The sequence below is a fragment of the Erpetoichthys calabaricus genome, chromosome 6 (genome assembly GCF_900747795.2).
Source record: "Erpetoichthys calabaricus chromosome 6, fErpCal1.3, whole genome shotgun sequence".
Lineage (NCBI taxonomy): Eukaryota > Metazoa > Chordata > Cladistia > Polypteriformes > Polypteridae > Erpetoichthys > Erpetoichthys calabaricus.
In genome coordinates, this window is record NC_041399.2 from 4433956 (window position 1) to 4460836 (window position 26881).

General features: G+C 43.3%; 1 protein-coding gene across 2 annotated transcripts in view; it reads right to left on the bottom strand.

The window, feature by feature from the left end:
- Positions 1-25336, bottom strand: part of LOC114653193 (Y+L amino acid transporter 2-like) — a 49640-nt gene extending 24304 nt beyond the window's left edge. Inside the window, exons 1-3 of one of the 2 annotated variants that reach the window (XM_028803374.2) lie at positions 24950-25336; positions 10035-10576; positions 2829-2954 (exon numbers count right to left, since the gene is read on the bottom strand). In XM_028803374.2, coding sequence (XP_028659207.1) covers positions 2829-2954; positions 10035-10576; positions 24950-24990 — 709 coding nt within the window. In that variant the 5' untranslated portion in view covers positions 24991-25336. Of the gene's footprint in view, positions 1-2828; positions 2955-10034; positions 10577-24870; positions 24894-24949 lie in introns of those variants that run through there. The other variant, XM_051929273.1, reaches the window with a different exon arrangement.
- Positions 25337-26881: the final 1545 nt, after the last annotated feature.

The following is a 26881-nucleotide window of genomic DNA, read 5'->3' on the forward strand; positions in this document are numbered from 1 at the left end:
TAACCCAGCGTTTCTCAGCTTTTAAGTATTTGCAACCCGAGTTTTCATAACAATTTTAATCGCGCCCCCCTAATGTTTTTTTGAAAGGATCCCACTAATACCAATTTGTTCTTTTTTAATTAATGGTATATCATAGATGCATATTTTATTATACCTACTTAACTTTTATCAACATTAATCTACCTCTATATTTATTTTTCTAGTATCAGAGTGTAGTTTAAGTTAATTTGTTTTGATTTCAATAGATGGATTTTTCATATTTTCGATTCTTGTTTTCTTTTTTTCACATCTTTACACCCCGCTTTTTGTTACTTCGTGCCCCCTTAAGGGGGGCCCACCCCACAGTTTTAGAACCACTGGCCTAAGACAAGGTTTATGGATGTGGTGAGTGAGGACATGAAGGTGATGGTGTGACAGAACAAGATGTAGAGGACAGAAAGATATGGAAGAAGATGATCCGCTGTGGTGACCCCTAACGGGAGCAGCCGAAAGAAGAAGAAGTAGTTTGTAGGGCTGAGAAAAGATTTTAATCTCATGTTTACATGCAGAGTGAGAGGAAAAACTTTATGATATAATGGAGCATAATGCCTCCCTGAGCTGCACAACAGCAAACGGTGTGAAAAACATCCTTGGGGGAAAAAAAAGAAAATAAATCATAAACAGGAAATCCACTCCCCCTCATGACACTTAGTGTTTACCCCCAGAAAAACGATCCAAAAATGTTGTTTTGTGAAAATGAAACATATGAATACTGTCACGCATGCATTACGTTTATTTTCCTTCATCAAAGGGACTTCCAACATTTGAGATACCAGTGGTTACATTCTTTTCCTTTCTCCAATTGGAGCGCAGAGGGTGAAGTGACTTGCTCAGGGACTTGGTGGGATTTGAAATTCCAAAGTCTTCACAACTACACCGCACCGCCTTCATAATAGAGGATTGCTGTCCGGGCTCACCTAAGGTTGTGGTACCACCCCAGGATGAGAGGGGGCGCCGTTGCTAACAGTCTTGTATCCTTTACTCAAAGGGACATTCATCTGACAAACAATGCAGTTTCATAAAGTTAAAAATATTTATGTTCAAATAAAGTTCTTAATGCCAAAACAAATACACATCACTGAAATTCAAAAAAAGCCTTTGACTTTATTTTTAATAATTAGAGTTGCAGAGAAAGATAGATAAGGAAGGCACTATATGATAGATAGATAGATAGATAGATAGATAGATAGATAGATAGATAGATAGATAGATAGATAGATAGATAGATAGATAGATAGATAGATAGATAGATAGATAGATAGATTTGAAAGGCACTATATGATAGATAGATAGATAGATAGATAGATAGATAGATAGATAGATAGATAGATAGATAGATAGATAGATAGATAGATAGATAGATAGATAGATAGATAGATAGATAGATGTGAAAGGTGCTATATATAATAGATAGATAGATAGATAGATAGATAGATAGATAGATAGATAGATAGATAGATAGATAGATAGATAGATAGATAGATGTGAAAGGTGCTATATAATAGATAGATAGATAGATAGATAGATAGATAGATAGATAGATAGATAGATAGATAGATAGATAGATAGATAGATAGATTTGAAAGGCACTATATATGATAGATAGATAGATAGATAGATAGATAGATAGATAGATAGATAGATAGATAGATAGATAGATAGATAAGGCACTATATGATAGATAGATAGATAGATAGATAGATAGATAGATAGATAGATAGATAGATAGATAGATAGATAGATAGATGTGAAAGGTGCTATATAATAGATAGATAGATAGATAGATAGATAGATAGATAGATAGATAGATAGATAGATAGATAGATGTGAAAGGTGCTATATAATAGATAGATAGATAGATAGATAGATAGATAGATAGATAGATAGATAGATAGATAGATAGATAGATAGATAGATAGATAGATAGATTTGAAAGGCACTATATGATAGATAGATAGATAGATAGATAGATAGATAGATAGATAGATAGATAGATAGATAGATAGATAGATAGATAGATAAGGCACTATATGATAGATAGATAGATAGATAGATAGATAGATAGATAGATAGATAGATAGATAGATAGATAGATAGATAGATAGATAGATAGATAGATTTGAAAGGCGCTATATAATAGATAGATAGATAGATAGATAGATAGATAGATAGATAGATAGATAGATAGATTTGAAAGGCACTATATAATAGATAGATAGATAGATAGATAGATAGATAGATAGATAGATAGATAGATAGATAGATAGATAGATAGATAGATAGATGTGAAAGGTGCTATATAATAGATAGATAGATAAATAGATAGATAGATAGATAGATAGATAGATAGATAGATAGATAGATAGATAGATAGATAGATAGATAGATAGATAGATAGATAGGTGTGAAAGGTGCTATATAATAGATAGATAGATAGATAGATAGATAGATAGATAGATAGATAGATAGATAGATAGATAGATAGATAGATAGATAGATAGATAGATAGATAGATAGATAGATAGATAGGTGTGAAAGGTGCTATATAATAGATAGATAGATAGATAGATAGATAGATAGATAGATAGATAGATAGATAGATAGATAGATAGATAGATAGATAGATTTGAAAGGCACTATATGATAGATAGATAGATAGATAGATAGATAGATAGATAGATAGATAGATAGATAGATAGATAGATAGATAGATAGATAGATAGATAGATAGATAGATAGATAGATAGATGTGAAAGGCGCTATACAGTCAATGGCTGTTCCTTTCTTACCTTGGTTGATCTTCACAATCCCCACAGAGATAATCAGAATGAGGGCGAAGACTTTGGCGTACGTGAAGAGGTCCTGTATGAGGGTCCCCCACTTGACATGGGCACAGTTTATGAAGACCAGGGTACCTGAGTGTCAGGAGGAAAGCCAAAAGCAGAAGGCACATTAAAATGACTCCGGCCCTTTCATTCACTGAGGTGTCATTTTTTCTTTGTCATATGGTAACAAAGTTTCCATTTTGCTCCCCTCATCCCTCGCAGCTGTTTCTGCTTCTTTAGCGAAGGATTTAGTAACAGCTGATGGATTCCATGCATAAAGACAAAGGTCAAAATGGGACAAAGGGAGTTAGCAGTGAGAAAGGAGGCTGCCATGCTATGCCCACATCTGTGCCCTGCTTATTGCTTGCGCCACCACCATCTACCCAAAGCACCATGATGTTCCAACAATGATGGATGGATTAAAAGCCAGAAGTCTGCATGACCATCAGCATCAAGTGACTCTGTGAGAACCCTAACTACAAAGAGGACTATTTCATTTATGTTAGGTAGAATGCCCAGAGGGGACTGGGTGGTCTCGTGGACTTGAACCCCTACAGATTTTATTTTTTTCTCCAGCCGTCTGGAGTTTTTTTTTGTTTTTTCTGTCCACCCTGGCCATCGGACCTTACTCCTTTCTATGTTAACTAATATTGTCTTATTTTAATTTCTTATTTTGTGTTTTATTTTTCTTTTCTTCATTATGTAAAGCACTTTGAGCTACTTTTTGTATGAAAATGTGCTATAGAAATAAACGTTGTTGTTGTTGTTGTCATTCAAACTTGGTTGACATCTGCTTCACTATTCCCAGTAATGTGTGATTTCATTTTTATTTTTGTGTTTATCTTCTCCTTTATCATTCAATTCTTCTACGGTTTGTAACGTTTCTTGTGATGCTGCTCTATGAGAAATAGACTCGATCCTGATTTATTGATTGAGTGATCTACATTGGAGGCAAAGCCTAGAAATGTATGCCAGCATGAGACGCCTCCCACACTAAGAGCTGCTCATTAAACTCTAAAGGGTTACAAATGTCGGGCTGAGTGAGCACAGAGTGGCCACAGACGCCAGCCGGGTGAGACAGGAGGTTGTGCCACACAGACAAGGACACTGAAAGGCAGACTCGGGACGTTTCTACCGCACATTTATTAATAGCCTCAGCAACACGGTCAGCCGTGACGTGGCTCAGCAGCAGCAGCCGGCCGCCTCCGTCGTGTTGGCAGACGGTGGAATGTGCTTTGCTGGTCCCGACTTCCCTGAAAGTGTTGGCTGAACATTTTGTTTTCTCAGGTTTTGCAAATATTGATTAAGCCTGCTGTTGCCTCCAAAGAGAAGGAAACGCTTCATTCATTCATTCATTTATTCTTTTTGTGTTAAAATCAATCAAAGTATAAACGAGAAGCTCTATGAATAAATCACCCAGCGCAGAAATGGCCATCATTTACATGCAGCTGGCTGACATTTTAGTGATGTTCAATGTTATTGTCATGTCGCCACAATGCAAGGACATTCTTCCTTGTACGTCTGTGATAGACGAGGGACAGCCGCACGATACGTACAACAGCACACACTGAGTGCAATACACACATGGACCGTAAAGGTAGACAGACAGTAGATATTGTCACGCGTGTGTACGGCTTAAGGGCTCTGGTGATGGTAATTATCCCCCGAACCAGAAGTTGGCACTGTAGGCTAACGCCTTCTCCCTCCCTCTGCAGAACTGAGAGCCTCTGCACCGCTGCCATCACTTCCATTTCCCGTCCTCTTGCCTGGACCCACCCCTTCCTGCCGAGAGACTACATAACCAGTGAATCGACCCCCTTATTCTCAGTTCTGTTCTGGATAGAACACTTCTTCTTTTTCCATATCTTCCTGTCCTCGTCATCTTACTCTGTCACACCATCGCCTGCATGTCCTCTCTCACCACATCCCTGAACCTTCTCTTAGTCCTTCCTCTTCTCCTCTTCCCTGGCAGCTCTATCCTTAGCATCCTTCTCCCAATAGCCCCAGCATCTCTCCTCTGCACATGTCCAAACCAACGCAATCTTGCCTCTCTGACTTTGTCTCCTAACCGTCCAACTTGAGCTGACCCTCTAATGTCCTCATTTCTAATCCTGTCCATCCTCGTCACACTCAATGCAAATCTTAGCATCTTTAACTCTGCCACCTCCAGCTCTGTCTCCTGTGCCACCGTCTCCAGCCCATATAGCACAGCTGGTCTCACTAATGTCCTGTAGACCTTCCCTTTCACTCTTGCTGATACCCGTCTGTCACCAATCACCACTGACACTCTTCTCCACCCATTCCACCCTGCCTGCACTCTCTTCTTCACCTCTCTTCCACAATCCCCATTACTCTGTACTGTTGATCCCAAGTATTTAAACTCCTCCACCTTCGCCAACTTTACTTCCCTCATCCTTACCATTCTCTCATTCACACACATGTATTCTATCTTGGTGGTCCTACTGACCTTCATTCCTCTCCTCTCATATCTCCACCTCTCCAGGGTGTCTTCAATCTGCTCCCTACTATCGCTACAGATCACAATGTCATCAGCAGACATCACAGTCCATGGTGACTCCTGTCTTATCTCGTCTGTCAACCTGTCCATCACCATTGCAAATAAGAAAGGGCTCAGAGCCGATCCCTGATGTAATCCCACCTCCGTCCCTCCTACCGCAGACCTCACCACGGTCACACTTCCCTCGTACATATCCTGTACAACTCTTACGTACTTCTCTGACACTCCTGACTTCCTCATACAATACCACAACTCCTCTCGAGGCACCCTGTCATATATTTTCTCCAGGCCCACAAAGACACAATGCAACTCTTTCTGGCCTTCTCTAAACTTCTCCATCAACATCCTCAGAGCAAACATCACATCTGTGGTGCTCTTTCTTGGCATGAAACCATCCTGCTGCTCACTAATCATCACCTCACTTCTTAACTGAGCTTCCACTACTCTTTCCCATAACTTCATGCTGTGGCTCATCAATTTTATCCCCCTGTAGTAACTACAGTCCTGCACATCCCCCTTATTCTTAAATATCGGCACCAGTACACTTCTTCTCCACTCCTCAGGCATCCTCTCACTTTCTAAGATTCCATTAAACAATCTGGTTAAAAACTCCACTGCCATCTCTCCTAAACACCTCCATGCTTCCATAGGTATGTCATCTGGACCAACGGCCTTTCCGTTCTTCATCCTCCTAATCTCTGTCCTTACTTCCTCCTTGGTAATCCGTTGCATTTCCTGAGTCACTATCTCCACATCATCCAACCTTCTCTCTTCTCTCTCTTGTTCTCTTCATTCATCAGCCTCTCAAAGTACTCTTTCCATCTACTCAACATGCTCTCCTCACTTGTGAGTACATTTCCATCTTTATCCTTTATCACTCTAACCTGTTGCTCATCTTTCCCAGCTCGGCCCCCTCTCTGTAGCCCACTGGTCCTTTTCTCCCTCCTTAGTGTCCAACCTCTCATACAACTCATCATATGCCTTTTCTTTAGCCTTCACCACCTCTCTCTTCACCTTGTGGCTTATCTCCTTGTACTCTTGTCTACTTTCTACAACTCTCTGACTATCCCACTTCTTCTTTGCCATCCTCTTCTTCTGTATTCTCTCCTGTACTTCCACCACCAGGTCTCCTTTTTATTTACCACCAATATTTAGTAACTCAGAAAGACAGAGAAAGGAGAAGAATGACTCACAGAAACTGCCCGAGGTCAGAGAAGGGGGAACACCTGTTGTTTGAAGGCCAATTAGGAAATAAGGGAAGCCAAGAATGAAGACAAGTGATAAGCTGAGAACAATATTGGTGGCCAAGAAAGGGCCCGGGAGAAGCCAGCTGGAGTAAGGAGTCAGAATAGACAACAAAGGCATTGTTACGAGCGAGGTCAAGATGATAAGAGATGAGTATAGAGACTGTGATTTTTGGCTTGCTCGGGGATGAACTCTGTTTGGCCTAATTGGGTTGAGTCTGTGTGATCGGTTGTTGCAATAAACCTAATGACTCTGTTCGCCTCTCCTCTGACTCCTAGAGCCTTCTTTCAAGGTGAGAATCTTCGGCGTATTTTATGCTCCCACAGTTATGATGAACCTGGAGAGGTGGAGATACGCACTGGAGAGAAGGAGAATGACAGTCGGTAGGAGTAAGACGGGGTACATGTGCGTGAATGAGAGGGAAGATGGTGGAATGGTGCGACTGTAAGGGGCAGAGGTAGTGAAGGTCGACCAATTTAAATATTTGGGTTCAGCGGGTTCTTTATATAACGGGATAACACTTTTAGACTCCCATCTTTATGAATTTCCCCAGTGTGCAGAGATTTTCGAAAAATGTGTGCCAAAGGTTCCAATCTCCACTCGCTAACCTTAACCTTAAGGACTCTTTGCTATTTGTGATCTGGTCCGTGTCATTTGTTAGACTTCAGCCTGTTTAACCTACACTACACTTCTCCCTCTACAATTTCCAAGTCACTCAGCACCTCCTTAGTAGTCCCTGTTACCGCTGGAGGTTATCGGCTTCTTCTCACGTTTCAATAAAGTGCAACGTTAAAGAGTTTGCTGTTTCCGTGTCTGTATATTTTAATTATTGTTTGCTCCTTATATTTCTTCTCCTCCACCTTAACTGTTCTTTCAGTAACTGTACCACGGAATGAATCTCATTGGGTCGTCTATCACCATTTCTGAAGTATTTCTCTCCTTTTTCGCTTTCTTAAAGCCCCTTTGAACCAGCCAAGCATCTCCTCGACTGCCTCCACACTCAAACGCTCACCCCAAGCGTCTGCTCAAAGTTTTTTCCCCTACTACAATTAACTTTAACTCTTTTTGTTTTAGAATATGCACTCAGTTAAAACACAGTGCAATTGATGATATTACAATTATACTTTCAGCAGAAAACCGATGGATGGATTATGATGAAAGGCACTATAAAGACATTTACAGTGCTATGCGCTGTTGGATGATGGATAGAAATCACTAAATGGCAGACTCACCCGCTAGCCCTGAACCTAAGTGAGTGAACTCACATATGTGGACTTGAACCTGAATGAATAATAATCACCTGCACTGATGGTGAGTGATGTGAAAGGCGTTATATAAAATACTCTTCTTTATGTGGCTCACTTCCTTAGTTCCTCAAGGTGTCTCATTGCCTGGCTGCTCTTTAAATAAAGTTTACGCAGATCAGTGATGGAGGCTGAGGGTCAGGGAGGCACATTAGACACTACACTAGACTATAACTCTAGACACCACTAGAGAGAGCTCAAGGATGATGTGCCTCTTAATGTGAGCAGGAATATGCCCAGTGGTAGAGTGGATCCCCATCCAGGCTGAAGCCTTAGGCTGCCATTAGAAAAATGACGGATGGATTATGATGAAAGGCACTATAAAGACTTTTACGGTATTATGTGCTGTTGTATGATGGGTAGTAGTCACTAGATGCCAGACTTACACTCAGTAGCCATGACATAAATAAGTAAATTTACATATGTGGACTTGAACCTTGATGAATAATAATTATCTGCACCAATGCTGATTGACGTGAAAGGCACTATATAAAATACAAGATGCATTCATCAGTTCATTTAGTCAGTGTGTGAATGTCAGCATGAATGTGCTCTGTGGTGGACTGGCATCCCATCCAGGCTGATTCCTTATGCTACCGTTCGAAAAAAGGATGGATAGATTATGATGAAAGGCACTATAAAGACTTTTACAGTACTATGTGCTGTTGCATGATGGGTAGTAGTCACTAGATGGCAGACTTACACTCAGTAGCCATGACATAAATAAGTAAATTCACATATATGGACTTGAACCTTGATGAATAATAATTATCTGCACCAATGCTGATTGATGTGAAAGGCGCTATATAAAATACAAGATGCGTTGATCAGTTCATTTAGTCAGTGTGTGAATGTCAGCATGAATGTGCTCTGTGGTGGACTGGCATCCCATCCAGGCTGATTCCTTATGCTACCGTTCGAAAAAAGAATGGATAGATTATGATGAAAGGCACTATAAAGACTTTTACTGTACTGTGCGCAGTTGCATGATGGACAGAAGTCACTAGATGGCAGACTCACACTCACTAGCCATGACATAATTAAGTAAATTCACATATGTAGGTTTGAACCTTGATGAATAATAATTATCTGCACCAATGGTGATTGACGGGAAAGGCGCTATATAAAATACAAGATGTGTTCATCAGTTCATTTAGTCAGTGTGTGGATGTCGGCATGAATGTGCCCTGTGGTGGACTGGCAACTCATCCAGGCTGATACCTTACGCTGCCATTAGGAAAAAGGATGGATGGATGGATTGTGATGAAAGGCACTATAAAGACTCATATGGTACTCTGTGTTGCTGCATCATGGATTGAAATTAATAAATGACAGACTCACTAGCCCTGACCTAAGGGAGTCAACTCACAAATATAGAGTTGTGCCTGTTTGAATAATAATCAATGGTGATTGACATGAAAGGCGCTATATAATAAACAAGGTGCTCTTGTCTCATTATTTAGTCAGTGTGTGTGTGTGTGTTTATGAATGTGGCACGCCATCCAGGCTTACACTTTATGCTTTCAATTGAAAACAGATGGATGGATTATAATGAAAGGCGCTATAAAGACTCATATGGTACTATGCATTGTTGAATGAATGATAGACTAAATGGCAGGTTCACTAGCCCTGACCGAAGTGTGTAAACTCACATATGAGTACTTAAATTGGCATGAAAGGTGCTATATAAAGTAGTGCTCTTTATTTAGTTTGTGCGGCACACTGCCTTAGTCCCTCAGCTACATAAATGACTGCTCTTTGAATGATGAAGGCTGCGTGTCAGGACAGTAAAGACACCACTAGAGGGAGCTGCAATATAATTATCTGTACTGATGGTGTATGATGTGAAAGGCGCTATATAAAACACAAGATGCTTTCATCTCTTTATTTAGTGCATGAATGTGCCCCATGCAGATTTTCAAAAGATGAATGGATGGAGTGCAATGAAAGGCGCTATACACATTAATGATTCTGCATGGCCTGCCCACACTTTTCACATGCAAGTGTCATGGTGTCTGCTGTTGTTCACTGTAATGTTGTCCTTTACAAATCAACCCACCCCCACAGAGGGTTGCCACAGACCATCTGGAAGGTTCTACTCACAGATGCACGCAGCCGCAATCAGCCGCACGGCTTCATAAGGTGGCTCACAGGATGGGAAGATGGCCTGCACCACGTAATTGGCGAACGTGATGGCGATGATGGCCTGCGAGGAAGGCTCGATGATGAGGATGGATGACCAAAGTCGGATGAAGGCAGTGAACCCACCAAATGCCTCCAGGATGTACGAGTAGCTGGCCCCCGACTTTGGGATGGTTGTCCCAAGTTCAGCGTAGCAAAGGGCCCCAATCAGAGAGAAGAGTCCTCCGAGCGCCCAGATAACCAGCGACAGTCCGTAGGAGGCGCTATATGTCAAAACACCCTTGGGCGAGACGAATATCCCCGAGCCGATCATGTTGCCCACAATCAGGCAGATGCCGTTGATTAAGGTGATTTCCTTTTTCATTTGCATTTTATCTTCTCTGGTCTCTTGCTCTGCCACCTGTGAGGGGTCATCGCTTCTCCTGTCCACGTGGGCACAGCAAGCGTCCCTGCACATGCCCATGCTGGCCCAGGCCTTCAGTTTCATTGAAAAGCTGTGGGAGCTCAAAAAGGAAAGAAAAATGAGAGATTAGCAATGAGCACTGCCCTCTGTTTGGGACAGCTGCCCAGTCAGTCTTTCCTCCATTGCCATGAAAGGGCACATTGTATGCTTATATAGCGCCTTTCAAAACAGACTGAAGCAAAGCCCAGATACATGGAAAGGATTCCTTAAAGACCATTGGTGTACTGGAAAGGAACAAAGGAAGACGAGTCAGTGGGGCAACAGAGCCGGGCAGAGCCACTGACCAGAAGGGGGAGCCAATGAGCTGAATGAGCGGGCATTGGCAGGAGGTGCCAGGAAGTTGAGGGCAGGGGTGGCCTGTCACAGATCTGAAGACCTGGGTTCAAACCTCACTCACTGCCTGCAGGACTGGTGGTGGAGTAACGGAGGAAGGTGGGACTTCTATACAGTGCATCCAGAAAGTATTCCCAGCACATCATTTTTTCCACATTTTGTTATGTTACAGCCTTATTCCAAAATGGATTAAATTCATTTTTTTCCTCAGAATTCTACACACAACACCCCATAATGACAACGTGAAAAAAGTTTACTTGAGATTTTAGCAAATTTATTAAAAATAAAAAAACTGAGAAATCCCAGGTCCATAAGTATTCACAGCCTTTGCCTTGAAGCTCAAAATTGAGCTCAGGTGCCTCCTGTTTCCCCTGATCATCCTTGAGATGTTTCTGCAGCTTCATTGGAGTCCACCTGTGGTAAATTCAGTTGATTGGACATGATTTGGAAAGGCACACACCTGTCTATAGAAGGTCCCACAGTTGACAGTTCATGTCAGAGCACAAACCAAGCATGAAGTCAAAGGAATTGTCTGTAGACCTCCGAGACAGGATTGTCTCGAGGCACAAATCTGGGGAAGGTTACAGAAAAATGCCTGCTGCTTTGAAGGTCCCAATGAGCACAGTGGCCTCCATCATCTGTAAGTGGAAGAAGTTCGAAACCACCAGGACTCTTCCTAGAGCTGGCCAGCCATCTAAACTGAGCAATCAGAGGAGAAGGGCCTTAGTCAGGGAGGTGAGCAAGAACCCGATGGTCACTCTGTCAGAGCTCCAGAGGTCCTCTGTGGAGAGAGGAGAACCTTCCAGAAGGACAACCATCTCTGCAGCAATCCACCAATCAGGCCTGTGTGGTAGAGTGGCCAGACGGAAGCCACTCCTTAGTAAAAGGCACATGGCAGCCCGCCTGGAGTTTGCCAAAAGGCACCTGAAGGACTCTCAGACCATGAGAAAGAAAATTCTCTGGTCTGATGAGACAAAGATTGAACTGTTTGGTGTGAATGCCAGGAGTCACGTTTGGAGGAAACCAGGCAGCGCTCATCACCAGGCCAATACCAATACAGTGAAGCATGGTGGTGGCAGCATCATGCTGTGGAGAACTGGGAGACTAGTCAGGATAAAGTGAAAGATGACTGCAGCAATGTACAGAGACATCCTGGATGAAAACCTGCTCCAGAGCACTCTTGACCTCAGACTGGGGCGACAGTTCATCTTTCAGCAGGACAACGACCCTAAGCACACAGCCAAGATATCAAAGGAGTGGCTTCAGGACAACTCTGTGAATGTCCTTGAGTGGCCCAGCCAGAGCCCAGACTTGAATCCGATTGAACATCTCTGGAGAGATCTTAAAATGGCTGTGCACCGACGCTTCCCATCCAACCTGATGGAGCTTGAGAGGTGCTGCAAAGAGGAATGAGCCAAACTGGCCAAGGATAGGTGTGCCAAGCTTGTGGCATCATATTCAACAAGACTTGAGGCTGGAATTGCTGCCAAAGGGGCATCGACAAAGTATTGAGCAAAGGCTGTGAATACTTATGGACATGTGCTTTCTCAGTTTTTTTTATTTTTAATGAATTTGCAAAAATCTCAAGTAAACTTTTTTCACGTTGTCATTATGGGGTGTTGTGTGCAGAATTCTGAGGAAAAAAATGAATTTAATCCATTTGGGAATAAGGCTGTAACGTAACAAAATGTGGAAAAAGTGATGAAGCGCTGGGAATACTTTCTGGATGCACTGTACTTCTTAACTGGGGGAATTCATTTTAATTCTAACCAAAGGTGAAAAAAATACAGTAAGTCAGTCAGTAAGTCAGTCAGTCATCTTTGAACCCACTTAGTCCTGCACAGGGTCACGGGGGTCTGCTGGAGCCAATCCCAGCTAGAATAGGGAGCAAGGCAGGAACAAATCCTGGACAGGACACCAGGCCATCACAGGGCTAACACACACACACCACAATCACACAAACACCACCCCCCCACACAACCCTATCCCAAACACACACTCACACGTAAAGTCATCCCTGATGGAGGATTGCAGGAATGGTCGGGTAGAAGGGTCCTTTCATCGGATTGGCTGGCCCAGCGCTGACTCAGCTGTGGAACGGCCAATAGGGGGAGGCGGCTTGATAGCCGAGGTCTCCAGGACTCGTATTATGGGATATCATCCATCCATTATCCAAACCGCTTTATCCGAACTACAGGGTCACGGGGGTCTGCTGGAGCCAATCCCAGCCAACACAGGGTGCAAGGCAGGAAAGAAACCCCAGGCAGGGCGCCAGCCCACCACAGATGGGATATCATCTACTGTTAAATTCTGCTCTTTACTTGTAATATTTTATATTGTATTGAGGGTGACTTGTGTTCTGTTCTGTGTATTGTGTTATGTTGACCCCCACTGCACGCCCAGCCTACCTGGAAGGGGGTCTCTCTTTGAACTGCCTTTCCCAAGGTGTCTTCCATTTTTTTTTCCTCCCTATAATGGTTTTCCTTCCTTGTCTTCTTAGAGAGTCAAGGCTGGGGGGGCTGTCAAGAGGCAGGGCCTGTTAAAGCCTTTTGTGGCCCTCCTTGTGTGATTTTGGGCTACGTTGTATTGTATTGTATTGTATTTGCACCAATCACACACACACCAAGCACACACCAGGCCAGGGCCACTTCATCCATCCATCCATCCATCCATTATCCAACCCGCTATATCCTAACTACAGGGTCACGGGGGCCTGCTGGAGCCAATCCCAGCCAACACAGAGTGCAAGGCAGGAAAGAAACCCCGGGTAGGGAGCCAGCCCTCCGCAGGGCACACACACACACCAAGCACACACTAGGGACTATTTAGAATCACCAATGCACTGTGGGAGGAAACCCATGCAGACAATGGGAGAACATGCAGACTCCATGCAGGGAGGACCCGAGAAGCGAACCCAGGTCTCCTTACTGCGTGGCGGTACCCACTGTGCCACCGTGCCGCCCGGCCAATTCATTCCTTGTCAATTTTATTAGCTCACATTTCTATCACACAGCACAAAGAATACTCAGTGGATTCAGAAAGTCTTTAGCCCCCCTTAACATAACATTAAATGGAAAGATTTGCCATTTTTGCCCATCAATCTACGCTCAATAACGTAGGACAAATAAAACGCCTGCTGTCAGAAAGGTGTGCAAATTTCTTAAAAATCAAAAAGTGAAACCTCTCATTCCTAGATGTTTTCAGACCCTCATGTCAGTACTTTGTAGAAGCCCCCTTTGGTAGCCATTGCAGCTTCAAGTCTTCTTGGGTTAAAACTTGATAAGCTTTGCCCTCCTGGATTTGGGCAGTTGATCACATTCCCATGGCGGAGTGGTGGCTCTGGGGCGAGGGATCTGCGCTGCTTGGAATCTCGTTGGAATCCCCTTAACCTGCAGTCGCTCCATCTGGCATGTGACGTTAATCTATCAGGAGGTCCTCCAACTTGCCAGAGAAAATGTGGGAGTTGGTGGCAGTGCACAGCTGCACTCGGGTCCTAATTTGGAATCCCAAGGTGGCTCGTCGTGTGCTGCATCACTGCAGGCTCCCAATCTCTCTCTCATTCCCTCATTCTCTCATTTTAAGGGAAAATTTCACACAAACATTAGGAAGTTTGTCTTCACACAGTGAACCACAGACACTTGGAATAGGTGACCAAGCAGTGTGGTGGACAGGAGGACCCTAGGGACTTTTAGAATTTGACTTGATGTTTTTTTGGAAGAAATAAGTGGACAGGACTGGTGAGCTTTGTTGGGCTGAATGGCCTGTTCTTGTCTAGAGTGTTCTAATGTTCCATTCTGATCTTCTCAAGCTCCATTAGATTGGACAGGGAGTGTCTTCATGTCCCTCCACAGATATTCTATGGGGCTTAAGTCTGGACTTTAGCTGGATCACTCAAGTATGCCCAAGCCTCCCTACCGCTGTCCAGGCTTTATGCTTTGGGTTGTTGAACTGTCTCTCCATTCTGAGGTGGTGTGCACTGTGGACCTCTCTGTATTTGGCTCTATTCGTCCTTCCCTCAATTCTGATCGGTCTCTCTGTCCCCCATGGCGTGATGCTGCTACCACCATATTTCACAGTAGGGTCGAGATTAAGCCTGGGGTGAGCAGTTCCTAGTCCTTACCACACAAGGTGCTTGAAGTTCTGCTTAAAGAGGTCCTAACTTTTGTCTCATCAGACCAGAGGGTCTTTAATCTCAAGTGTTTCACTCAAGGTTGGCTTCCATCTAGCCACCTGACTGGTGGGCTGCAGCTGAGATGGCTGTCCTTCCAACAGGTTCTCCCATTTCAGTAGATGACTTCTGCTGGAGTGACCATTAGGTTTTGGGTCACCTCCCTGACCAAAACTCTTCTTGGCCTGGTTACTCAGATTGGCTGAATTGTCAACTCTAGGAAGAGTCCTGGAGGTTCCAAACTTCTTTAATTTCTCAGTTTCTGAGGCCACTGAGTTACTGGAGTGACTCAAAGCTGTGATCTCCTGGTCCTGATTGATGCCTCACCACAATTTGATTATGGTGGTCTATGGAGAGTTCCTTGGACTTCATGGTTTGATTTGTGTCCCGACATGCAGTGTGAATTGTGGGACCTTCTAGACACAGGGACACGTGTGGGCCTTTCTAAGTGATGTCCAATAAATTCAGTAGGCCTCCACTCAAGTTCTAGAAACATCTCAAGGTGGTGCAGTAGTAGCACTGCTGCTTTGCAATACGAAGGTCGTGGGTTCGCTTCCTGGGTCTTTCCTGCATGGAGAGTGCTTTTGAGTAGTGAGAAAAGTGTTATATAAATATAAAGAATTATTATTATTATTATTGAATAAAGCGAACAGGAGGGGCACAGCCAAAGGGGTCTGAACACTTCAAGGAAGGAGAGATTTCAGTTTGGGATTTTCAATTAACTGCCAGACCTTCCTGAAAACGTGTTGTCACTTTGTCACTGTGGGTTAGTGAGTGATGGGCATAAATGGCAAAAATCTCCATTTTAAAGTGCAATCGACCACACGAGGAATAAAGCGTGCAAAAAGTGAAGGGGGCAGAATGCGCAAAGAATCAGCGGCAAATATCACGAAGAGTAAATCACAAAGTAAAAAAGGCGACTTGAAAATGACGCGGTGACCGCAACTGGGAGAAGCCGACGCGATACGACGTGTCTGCAAAGGTTTATGGGTAATCTGAACACACACACACACACACACAACGCAACGCCCTGTCAAAGGAAGATGGACACTCTGCTGTGGGGTTACAGCATTGCAGGGACGTGCAGCCAGGGGAGGCGTCATTGTATAAAATCTAATAATCCATCCATCATCCAACCCGCTATATCCTAACTACAGGGTCACGGGGGTCTGCTGGAGCCAATCCCAGTCAACACAGGGCGCAAGGCAGGAAACAAACCCACCAAGCACAGACTAGGGACAATTTGGAATCATCAATGCACCTAACCTGCATGTCTTTGGACTGTGGGAGGAAACGGGAGCACCCGAGGAGAACATGCAAACTCCACACAGGGAGGACCCGGGAAGTGAACCCAGGTCTCCTAACTGCGAAGCACCAGCGCTACCCACTGCGCCACCGTGCCACCCTAAAATAAATGTGTCGATAAATTTGTTTTCTGTATGATTCCAATAATTCTGATAATTTTTATAGTCAAAATCGCTGAATTGGCGCATTTCCTGTTCAAATACATCAGAGAAACGCGATGTGCGGCAGCGATGATCCTCACCTCCCCTCGGACTGCGTTGTCCTCACACACTGACGAGATTGGTGCGTGCGATTGGCACGTGCCTGTCGCTGTCTCTCTGTATGTCACCAATATGAGGTGTGCACACGTGTTTATTATACACCCTGACTTTGCACAGTCTGGCTAATATTTTTAAAGATTGTGCGCGACATATTTAGTCTTGCTGATCGGATATAAAGCCGCAGTGAGAAGGCTCGAGGCGAGTGAGGCAGACAGTACCGTGCTGTCCTGAAGAGGGCGCATGTGAGCCCAACAGACGCTCGTTGCAGCAGGCGCGGAGGCGCCAATACGTTAGCGACATCAGAAAGTCAAGTGCACGGCAGCGCTCCGTTTACTTTTATTATATGTTCTGATTGACTACCAAAATGGAAGATTAAGACATTTAAAACTAAAGGAAAATAAGGAGGACTTTTACAAGAAAGTGACGGAGATCATCGTGGAGGATAGGCGCGTGGACTTTAATTACAAATAAAGGTATAAGACTAATTAAACGGTTTTCAATTTTATAAAAAAAAAAATGGGATCAGGCTAAGAAAAAAAAATCCAATATTTAAAAATTAAATTTTGACCTTAAATAAAATATTCTTTTGCTTTTCTTGTTATCCTTTTGTTGAGCAGTCTGTATTAAAATTGATTAAAGCGTCAGAATTAAAAGCCTTTAAAAACAACTAAATATTTCAATGAAGGTCAAAATTGAAATCGGATTTTTTTTTTGTACGCCACTCTATACTTTCTTTTGTATTAAATGAGTGTGAATTGTGGAATTGCAACGGCAAATTTGGAACACATGGAGGGTGAGGAGCAGATGCGCTCTCTCTGTCTCGCCGCTATAAACGTAACGTTCTTTAATAGCCAGATATGCGCCTTACCTGTGTGTGTGTGTAAAGAATGAGATTTTTTTTTGTTCTTTATTTTTCCTTATACAATTTCTGTTATTAGGAATTTGTTAGTTTTCGCATACACTGAAAAAAGTATAACATTGATGTTGTTCATTCAACGTAAATTTTCTCTTTCAAGCAATTTAAAATTAGTCATTTAGTGTTCATCCATCCATTTTCCAACCCGCTGAATCCGAACACAGGGTCACGGGGGTCAGCTGAAGCCAATCCCAGCCAACACAGGGCACAAGGCAGGGAACCAATCCCGGGCAGGGTGCCAACCCACCACAGGACACACACAAACAGACCCACACACCAAGCACACACTAGGGCCAATTTAGAATCGCCAGTCCACCTAACCTGCATGTCTTTGGACTGTGGGAGGAAACCTGAGCGCCCTGAGGAAACCCACGCAGACACGGGGAGAACATGCTTGTAGCTTGAAATATTTGGTTTCAGATCTCTATCAAAGTAAAAAAAATTGTTTGTACCAAAGTAGGTTATGGTGGAGGGAATAAACGTAGAAATCCTATTTCCATCCCGCTAAATCCGAACACAGCCAATCCCAGCTAACACAAGGCAGGAACCAATCCCGGGCAGGGTGCCAACCCACCACAGGACACACACCCAGCGCCAATTTAGAATCGCCAATCCACCTAACCTGCATGTCTTTGGAATGGGGAGAACATGCAAACTCCACGCAGGGAGGACCCGGGAAGCGAACCCAGACGGGTCTCCTAACTGCGAGGCAGCAGCGCTACCACTGCACCACCGTGCCACCCAATCCAATTTCAGTTAACATAATATTTTAGTTTGTTCATGTGCTGTGTTTGAGGGGCCATTTGTATATTCTTCCAGTTGAACTTTCCAGCGTGCTGGCTTTTCAACTGCCAAACAAGAAGAACAACTTAAAAAATAGATTTAGTATAAAACAAGTGAATTGCATCCAATCACTCTAAATGATTTGCCTCAACTTAAAAATTGTGGGATCAATAAGCTAAAAAGAATGATACTGTATTGGTTCAGATTGAAAATATTAAGTGTGAATCATCACCTTTTTTTTTCAGTGTACCCCTTGGGGTCAGAGCGCAACTACAGGTTCAGGGTCTTGCTCGAGGGCCCAGCAGAGTAGGATCTCTTTTGGCAGTGATGGAAATTCGAACCGGCAACCTTCTGGATACCAGCACAGATCCTTAGCCTCAGAGCCACCACTCCGCTCCATTTAAAACATAACCAGTAGTCAATGTGCAGGCTGGCTGACAATATGAATAGTGAACAAGCCGATCTCTGGGGTTCATAGATTTGTAAATCTGCAGACTCTGACCAGCCATGAACCTCACCGCACGTCACTGCACCATTGTAGAATAACACGACATAATCGGCCGAGGGAGGGACACCTGCTGAAGGAGGTGATGGGGAAACTGCATAACGCACCGGTGAGGCCAAATCTGGAGTCCGCTGGGGAGGTTTGGACTCCATAAAGACATAGCAGTGCTAGAGAAGTCCAGAGAAAAGCGAGGAGTCTAATTACAGGGAATGAGTTATGAGGAAAGACAAAAGGAGCTGAGAGGAGAGAAGACTGAAGTGTTTCGGGAAGGAATTAGTGCTGTGGGTCGAGACAGTGACTTTAAAATGAGTACAGTGGGAAACCCGTGAAGGAGAAATTTGACACAAACATCAGGAAGAGAACCACAGACACCTGGAATAAGTGGCCGAGTGGTGTGGTGGACAGCAGGACTTTAGGGACCTACAAAAAAAACTCGACTTGATGTGACTTGACCCGACATGAGAGGGTGGGCATCAAACTAAAAGAAGTGGCAGTTCAGGGTGTGGTGTGTAGATGGGGGCAGACACATGAAGGAGAGGGTGATGGTGCGAGGAACCTCATCAGAAGGGGCCACTGCTATTTTTAATATCTATAAATGATTTAGATAGAAATATTAGTAACAAGCTGGTGAAGTTTGCAGATACCAAGATAGGTGGAATAGCAGATAATCAAGAATCTGTTATACAGTATCTTGGACAGCAGACAGGCTTGGGCAGATTTGTGGCAGATGAAATTTAATGTCAGTAAATGTAAAGATTTACACATAGGAAGTAAAAATGTGAGGTTTGAATACACAATGGAGGTCTGAAAATCGAGAGTACACCTTATGAGAAGGATTTAGGAGTCATAGAGGACTCTAAGCTATCGACTTCCAGACAGAGTTCAGAAGCCATTAAGAAGTCTAACAGAATGTCAGGTTATATAGCGCCTTGATGTGTGGAGTACAAGTCACAGGAGGTTCTGCTCAAGCTTTATAACACACTGGTGAGGCCTTATCTGGAGTCCTGGGTGCAGTTTTGGTTTCCAGGCTACAAAAAGGACATAGCAGCACAAGAGAAGGTCTAGAGAAGACCAATTAGGCTGATTGAGGGCTACAGGGGATGAAGAGGAGACCTGACTGAAGTGTTTAAAATGATGAAGGGAATTAGTCCAGTGGATCGAGAAGGCTATTTTAAAATGAGTTCATCAAGAACATGGGGACACAGTTGGAAACTTGTGAAGGGTAAATTTCGCACAAACATTAGGAAGTTTTTCTTTACACAAAGAACGATAGACACTTGGAATAAGCGACCAAGTAGTGTGGTGGACAGGAGGTCTTTAGGGACTTTCAAAACTCGACTTGATGTTAGTTTAGAAGAAATAAGTGGAAAGGACTGGCGAGCTTTGTTGGGCTGAATGGCATGTTCTCGTCCAGATTGTTCAAATGTTCTAATGTAGCCTCCTTAGCATTAGACCCGAGCGTTACTTGTGCTGTGAAAACCGTGCTAAAATCGTTAGTCCCGAGTGTCACTCAGGTAACTGTAAAGATGCGTCTTGCGTAAGAATCACTGGGGCTGTCAAAGTGCTGATGTTCTTTGGTGTAATTAGTTTTCACTAATTATGAAATATCTGCACTTTACTAACAATGAAGACTTTGATGAGAATATCCATGCAGCACCCAAAATGAAGACAATTTGGGAGATATACCAGGCCATTATAGTGAAATTTCAGACTGCGATGTCAGCATTGATGAAAGTCTCATGGCTTGTAAGGGTAGACTGTCATGGATACAGAACATCACGTCAAAAAGATCAAGACTTGGTATGAAGCTTTACGAGCGTTGTGAATCTAAAATGGCATACATTTGGAATTCAGTTCTATACGCAGGGAAAGGGACAATGTTTGATCCGAAATACAATCAGTCCGGTGTTGCTACGTCCTCAGTGCTGACTTTGATAGCCACTCTGACAGATCAGGGTGACTGTGTAACCAGGGGCAGTTTTAATACTTTGCCAGAGCTCTTTGACATCTTGCTGCAAGGAAAGACTGACACATATAGGATGGTGTGTCCCAACCATCATGGCCTGAAGACTCTGGGAGAGCAAAATGACAGTGAGGTGCGCTAGTAGCCTGGCAAAAGGGTAAAGTGCTGGCACTGAAATGGAAGGACAAGGAAGATGTTTGTCTTCTTAGCACCGTAAATAATGCGGCTAAAGGCAACAAGCAGGTCACGAAGCCTTGTGCTGTGCTTGACTGCAGTAGCACGATGGGCGGCGGAGATCATGAGGAACAAGAATTGACTTTTTGCCCCGCTTTGTGGATGCAACAAAAGAAAAACTACAAAAAGATATGTCGTCATCTGGTGGAACAGCGCATTTGGAGCGCATTGATGTTATACAAACGAAAAGCTGAGTCTCACGCAAACTTTACATGCCAGTGTAAGAGCCATTTGCTAGTCACTTAGGTTACGTCAAGTCAAGTCGATAGTTAAGTTAAATGTTTGCCTAAAAAAAGTGCATCGTCTAAGAGAGTTTCTAATAACCCCGACAAGCTGAATCAACGTGGTTCTTGAGGCTGATCCTCCACATTAGCTGTGAACCCCCCAATCTCGCTGAGATGGCACAGGTGGTGAACCAGCTGAGGGGAGGGAAGGCTGCAAGGATCTGTAGTATCCAGGGGTGCACTTCTCCAGGCTGGTGGTCAGGCTGTCCTCCTGGCATTGCAAGCAATCTTTGCTTCCATTAGGGAGACGGGCGTCATCCCAACTGACTGGAAAATGGGACTCGTTGTCCCTATCTGGAAAAGGAAGGAAGGGTGATCACCTGGGGCCTCATATATAAATGTTGCATACGCCCGTTTCCACGCTCACATTGTGATGTATAAAAACTAAACTTGGCACATTTTCATGCCAGATCAATCCCTGGTGTACGCAAGTTCTTCGCTCGGTTTTGCAAACTGGCGGCACCCAGCATCAAAGCAGTGCTACTGGTCCTGTGTGGTTTCCCTTTCTTTTTCAGATCCACATCCCTGACGCGGCTTTATAAATACACTGAAATGAACCGCATATTGTTTATTAGTTTAATGCATCTGATTGTAATTAACCTGCAACAATATAATGGTACACAGAATGGCCAAACTATTCTAAATACCACAGCTGCTTTAGCGTTATTACTCTCACTGCACCACTCGGAGTATTTTAACCCACTGTATCTGAGTGTGCAATCACAGCTGTACAGCTCTATGGCAGATTGTGTCAAGAGTGGGGAGAAATATCAGGATGCAGCATCAAGCACACGTGCGTCAGCCATGCACACAGTCTATTTGAACTTCTCCCGATCGGTAAACGCTTCAGAGCCTTTCCTGTACGGACCTTGCGGTTCACAAACAGTTTCATCCCAAGAACTATAAATGCACTCAGTCCATCAAGTTCTCCCGGTAGAACTGTTAGTACTTAGAAGTACAATCACCTCACTGTAAACTTGAACTACAGTTGTAATGTTGCACAACCTGAGCAACTGTTGTTGTTGTTGTTCCTCCATCTCCATTGGGATGGCACGGTGGTGCAGTGGTAGTGCTGTTGCCTCGCAGCTAGAAGACCCGGGTTTGCTTCCCAGGTCCTCCCTGCGTGGAGTTTGCATGTTCTTCCCGTGTCTGCGTGGGTTTCCTCCGGGTGCTCTGGTTTCCTCCCACAGTCCAAAGACATGCAAGTTAGGTGCATTGGCGATCCGAAATTGTGTGTGTCCTGCGGTAAGTTGGCATCCTGTCTGGGGTTTGTTCCTGCCTTGCTCCCTGGGATTGGCTCCAGCAGACCCCCATGACCCTGTAGTTAAGATATAGCGGATTGGATAATGGATGGATGGATATTTTACCATTTTTTAGGAAAATAAGTTTATGGAAGATTTACATATTGAATCTCATTGTACCATACTATAACAATAAAGGAATTCAATTCAATAGAACAAGTCGATTTAGATTTCCAGGCGCTATCTTCATGGAGCTCTTGATATCATTTTAAAAATGAAATGCTGTAAAGTATATATATTACATTATACTAATACATTTTACCTCCATTTAAATAATATATATTGTTAATAATTAAACACGTGTGGACACAGTGTCGCAGCGCTAGCGATGAGCTGGCACTCCGTTCACGGATTGTTCCTGCCTCATGCTGTATTCTTGCTGGGGTTGGTGTGACACTGGAAGGATAGATGGATAGAATAATTAAACACTTACAACGAAGATATTTCAATGTTCCTTAAAAGTTTTGAAGAATCGGCGTTCTAAGCTTACAGATGGCTTGATATTTATTAAAACCTTTGACACGGCACACACATTAGCACATGCGGATGTGGCGGATGCCTTCATCAGAGAAGACCAATGGATCTGCTGTTACTGCACATCTGGATATCGGCTCCGATTCCGAAGCTGCCTTCTAGCACTAAAACAGAAGTAACATGATAGTTAGAATTGGATACTAACCCTCATCTATTCTGTTTCTCTTCTCGGTACTCAAATGTGGCACTTGGTGCCACGGCCCACCTGCCAAGTTGTTTTGCCTGCCTAATGTAAAGTCATCCCTGATGGAAGATCGCAGGAATCGTGGGAAGGAGGGGTCCTTTCATCGGATTGGCTGGCCCAGCGCTATCTCAGCTGTGGAAAGGCCAATAGGGGGAAGCAGCTTGATGGCTGAAGTCTCCAGGACTCTGAACAGTAGATGATATTCCATAACAGGATTTGAATTTGTTCAATTCTGCTCCGTACTTGTAATTTTTTTTATTTTTATATAAAAATAAATTGTGTTGTATTGTACATACTCGCGATGAATTCAGTTGGTTTAGTGAAACTGGAGGGCTGAAATGAAAACTACCTGAATGTTCAATACACCCGGGCACCTCTGAAATAACCTCAGGGAACTACGGCAGAGATTAGAGTGACTGTGTTTGAATTACTAAAGCCATCTACGGTACACGGGAATTCATCAAAAAAACATATAATTAGTAAACAGGACGAGTTAATTTAAAGTGAACTTAATTTAGTTCTGTGGAAAAAGTTGTCATAATAAAATGAGTTAAATCCAAATGTATTTTTTAAAAAGTGTATGAAAGGCACTATATAAGATCATAAGAGTTGAGTCACAGAAAGGTGACGTCACCCGCCTGTGTTCACCTTAGATAGATAGATAGATAGATAGATAGAATCATTTGACAAATGCCCAGCAGACCGCAGAACTGATGTTATATAAAGCCATCAAAATGATTATGATTTTTATCTGTAGACAAACAAGAAAGAAAGCCATACAGTAGACAGACAGATTGACATAAAAAATGAAACTATAAAATAGATAGATGGGAAAAGGCACTATATAGAACTAGACATACATGAAAGGTGTTACACATATAAATAAAACTGACAAGCACTAAACTCTAGATTATTTGACTGAAAGGTGCTATATAGATCAATATGTAGGGAAGGCACTATATAACAAAACGACTTGAAATTTAATGTGTAAAATATATGAAATGCAGTAAATGATAAGAGTCAGAGATACACAGGCAGTTAAAAACTAAAGGTTTTATATAATAGGTAGTAATAAAAAGTCACATGAAAAGACAGCATAATAAACGGAAATGGAAGACAGTAATGACAGACTGAGGTTAAAGGTGTTATACACATAAATAAAAATGAAAAACACTGTACTCTAGACACATTGACATGAAAGGTGCTATAAAGATCTATAAGTAAGGCTCCATATTTAACAAATAGACTTGTATAAATGCAATGTATAAAAGATGGATATGAAATGCCTTAAATCAGTGGTTCTCAAACTGTGGGGTGGGCTCCTCTAGGGGGGCGCGAAGTAACAAAAAGAGGGACGCGAAGATGTGAAAAAAAGAAAACAAGAATCAAAAATATAAAAAATACATCTATTGAAACCAAAACAAATTAACTTAAACTACATTCTGATACTAGAAAAATAATGGGGGTTGCGATTAAAACTGTTATGAAAACTCGGGTCGCAAATACTTAAAGGCTGAGAAACGCTGCCTTAAATGTTAGATAGATAGATAGATAGATAAGGCACCTCATGTTTTCAAGCACATGGCGGAGATTTAAACGGACACGAAGACTAAACGCTCCCGGACCGAACGACGACGACTTACCTCGAGGACGCGGTACAGAATGAGACCGACGCGGCGGTCATCAGGGTGGCAGACACACAAATGACATTCGCGTGACGGCAGCTGAACAACACGTGCGTCCGGCTGCTCAAGTAAAAATAGACCCCCGGGGGCTTTTCTAATTTCGTCTGCAAAAGCAGCCTGGCAGCTTAAAGGAGACTCAGTACGCGCCTCTGATTGCGTATGTAACCGAGTTCGATGTAAAAATCAACCGAGCGGTGCGAGCAAGTGTCAAGAAACGGTCAAAGAATGAATCAGTCAATAAAAAGTGTGCCCAAGTAACTGAGAGTGCGTCTACAAACGGGCTGTGAACGGGTTAAAGCGGGCCAGCGTAAACAAAAACAAACCCAGGACACTGATGTGCTTCCTGTAGTGTGACAGGGCGACGATGTAATAAAAAAAAAAATCAAAATCTGTGCAAATCCGACTCCTTGTGTGGTATATGCGCATGCGCACAGTTTAAACTCGTTATTCTGCGGGACTTTTCAAAAGCACTGCGCATGCGCATGAACACGGAATTCCTCTTTGACAAACAACACAGACTACAAGGTGTCAGAGCTGCCTGGGACATTATCAGCGCTACAAGCCTTTTGTATTCATTAAAACGCACCGCCTTTGTCTTCTTCTAATTGTCCTCTTGAAGCAGGCAGGCTACCACAGATTCTCTCAATAAAATGTGTCGATGAAGATGTCACCTCACTGATCGCTACAGGATACCTTTCGGATATCAACTCATTTTATGGTCTTCCGTAGTGTCCTATATGCAACATCTTGGTGGGCATTCCTTTAGTAGAGGAGTGCAGATAGATAGATAGATAGATAGATAGATAGATAGATAGATAGATAGATAGATAGATAGATAGATAGATAGATACTTTATTAATCCCAGGGGGAAATTCACATATTCCAGCAGCAAAAATATTAAAGAGTAATAAAAAATGCAGATAAAAAAACAGACAATAACTTGAATAATGTTCAACGTTTACCCCCTCTGGTGGAATTGAAGAGTCGCATAGTTTGGGGGAGGAATGATCTTCTCAGTCTGTCACTGAAACTGCTCCTCTGTCTGGAGATGACACTGTTTAATGGATGTAGTGGATTCTCCATAATTGATAGGAGCCTGCTCAGCGCCCGTCACTCTGCCACGGATGTCAAACCGTCCAGCTCTATGCCAACAATAGAGCCTGCCTTCCTCACCAGTTTGTCCAGGCGTGAGGCATCCTTCTTCTTAATGCTGCCTCCCCAGCACACCACTGCGTAGAAGAGGGCACTCGCCACAACCATCTGATAGAAAATCTGCAGCATCTTACTGCAGATGTTGAAGGATGCCAGTCTTCTAAGGAAGTATAGCCGGCTCTGTCCTTTCTTGCACAGAGTATGAGTATTGGCAGTCCAGTCCAATTTATCGTCCAGCTGCACTCCTAGGTATTTATAGGTCTGCACCCTCTGCACACAGTCACCTTTGATGATCACGGGGTCCATGAGGGGCCTGGGTCTCCTAAAATCCACCACCAGTTCCTTGGTTTTGCTGGTGTTCAGTTGTAGGTGGTTTAAGTCGCACCATTTAACAAAGTCCTTGATGAGGTTTCTATACTCCTCCTCCTGCCCACTCCTGATGCAGCCCACGATAGCAGTGTCATCAGCAAACTTTTGCACGTGGCAGGACTCTGAGTTATATTGGAAGTCCGATGTATATAGGCTGAATAGGACCGGAGAAAGTACAGTCCCCTGCGGCGCTCCTGTGTTGCTGACCACAATGTCAGATCTGCAATTCCCGAGACGCACATACTGAGGTCTGTCTCTAAGATAGTCCATGATCCATGCCACCAGGTATGAATCTACTCCCATCTCTGTCAGCTTGTCCCTAAGGAGCAGAGGTTGGATGGTGTTGAAGGCGCTAGAGAAGTCTAGAAA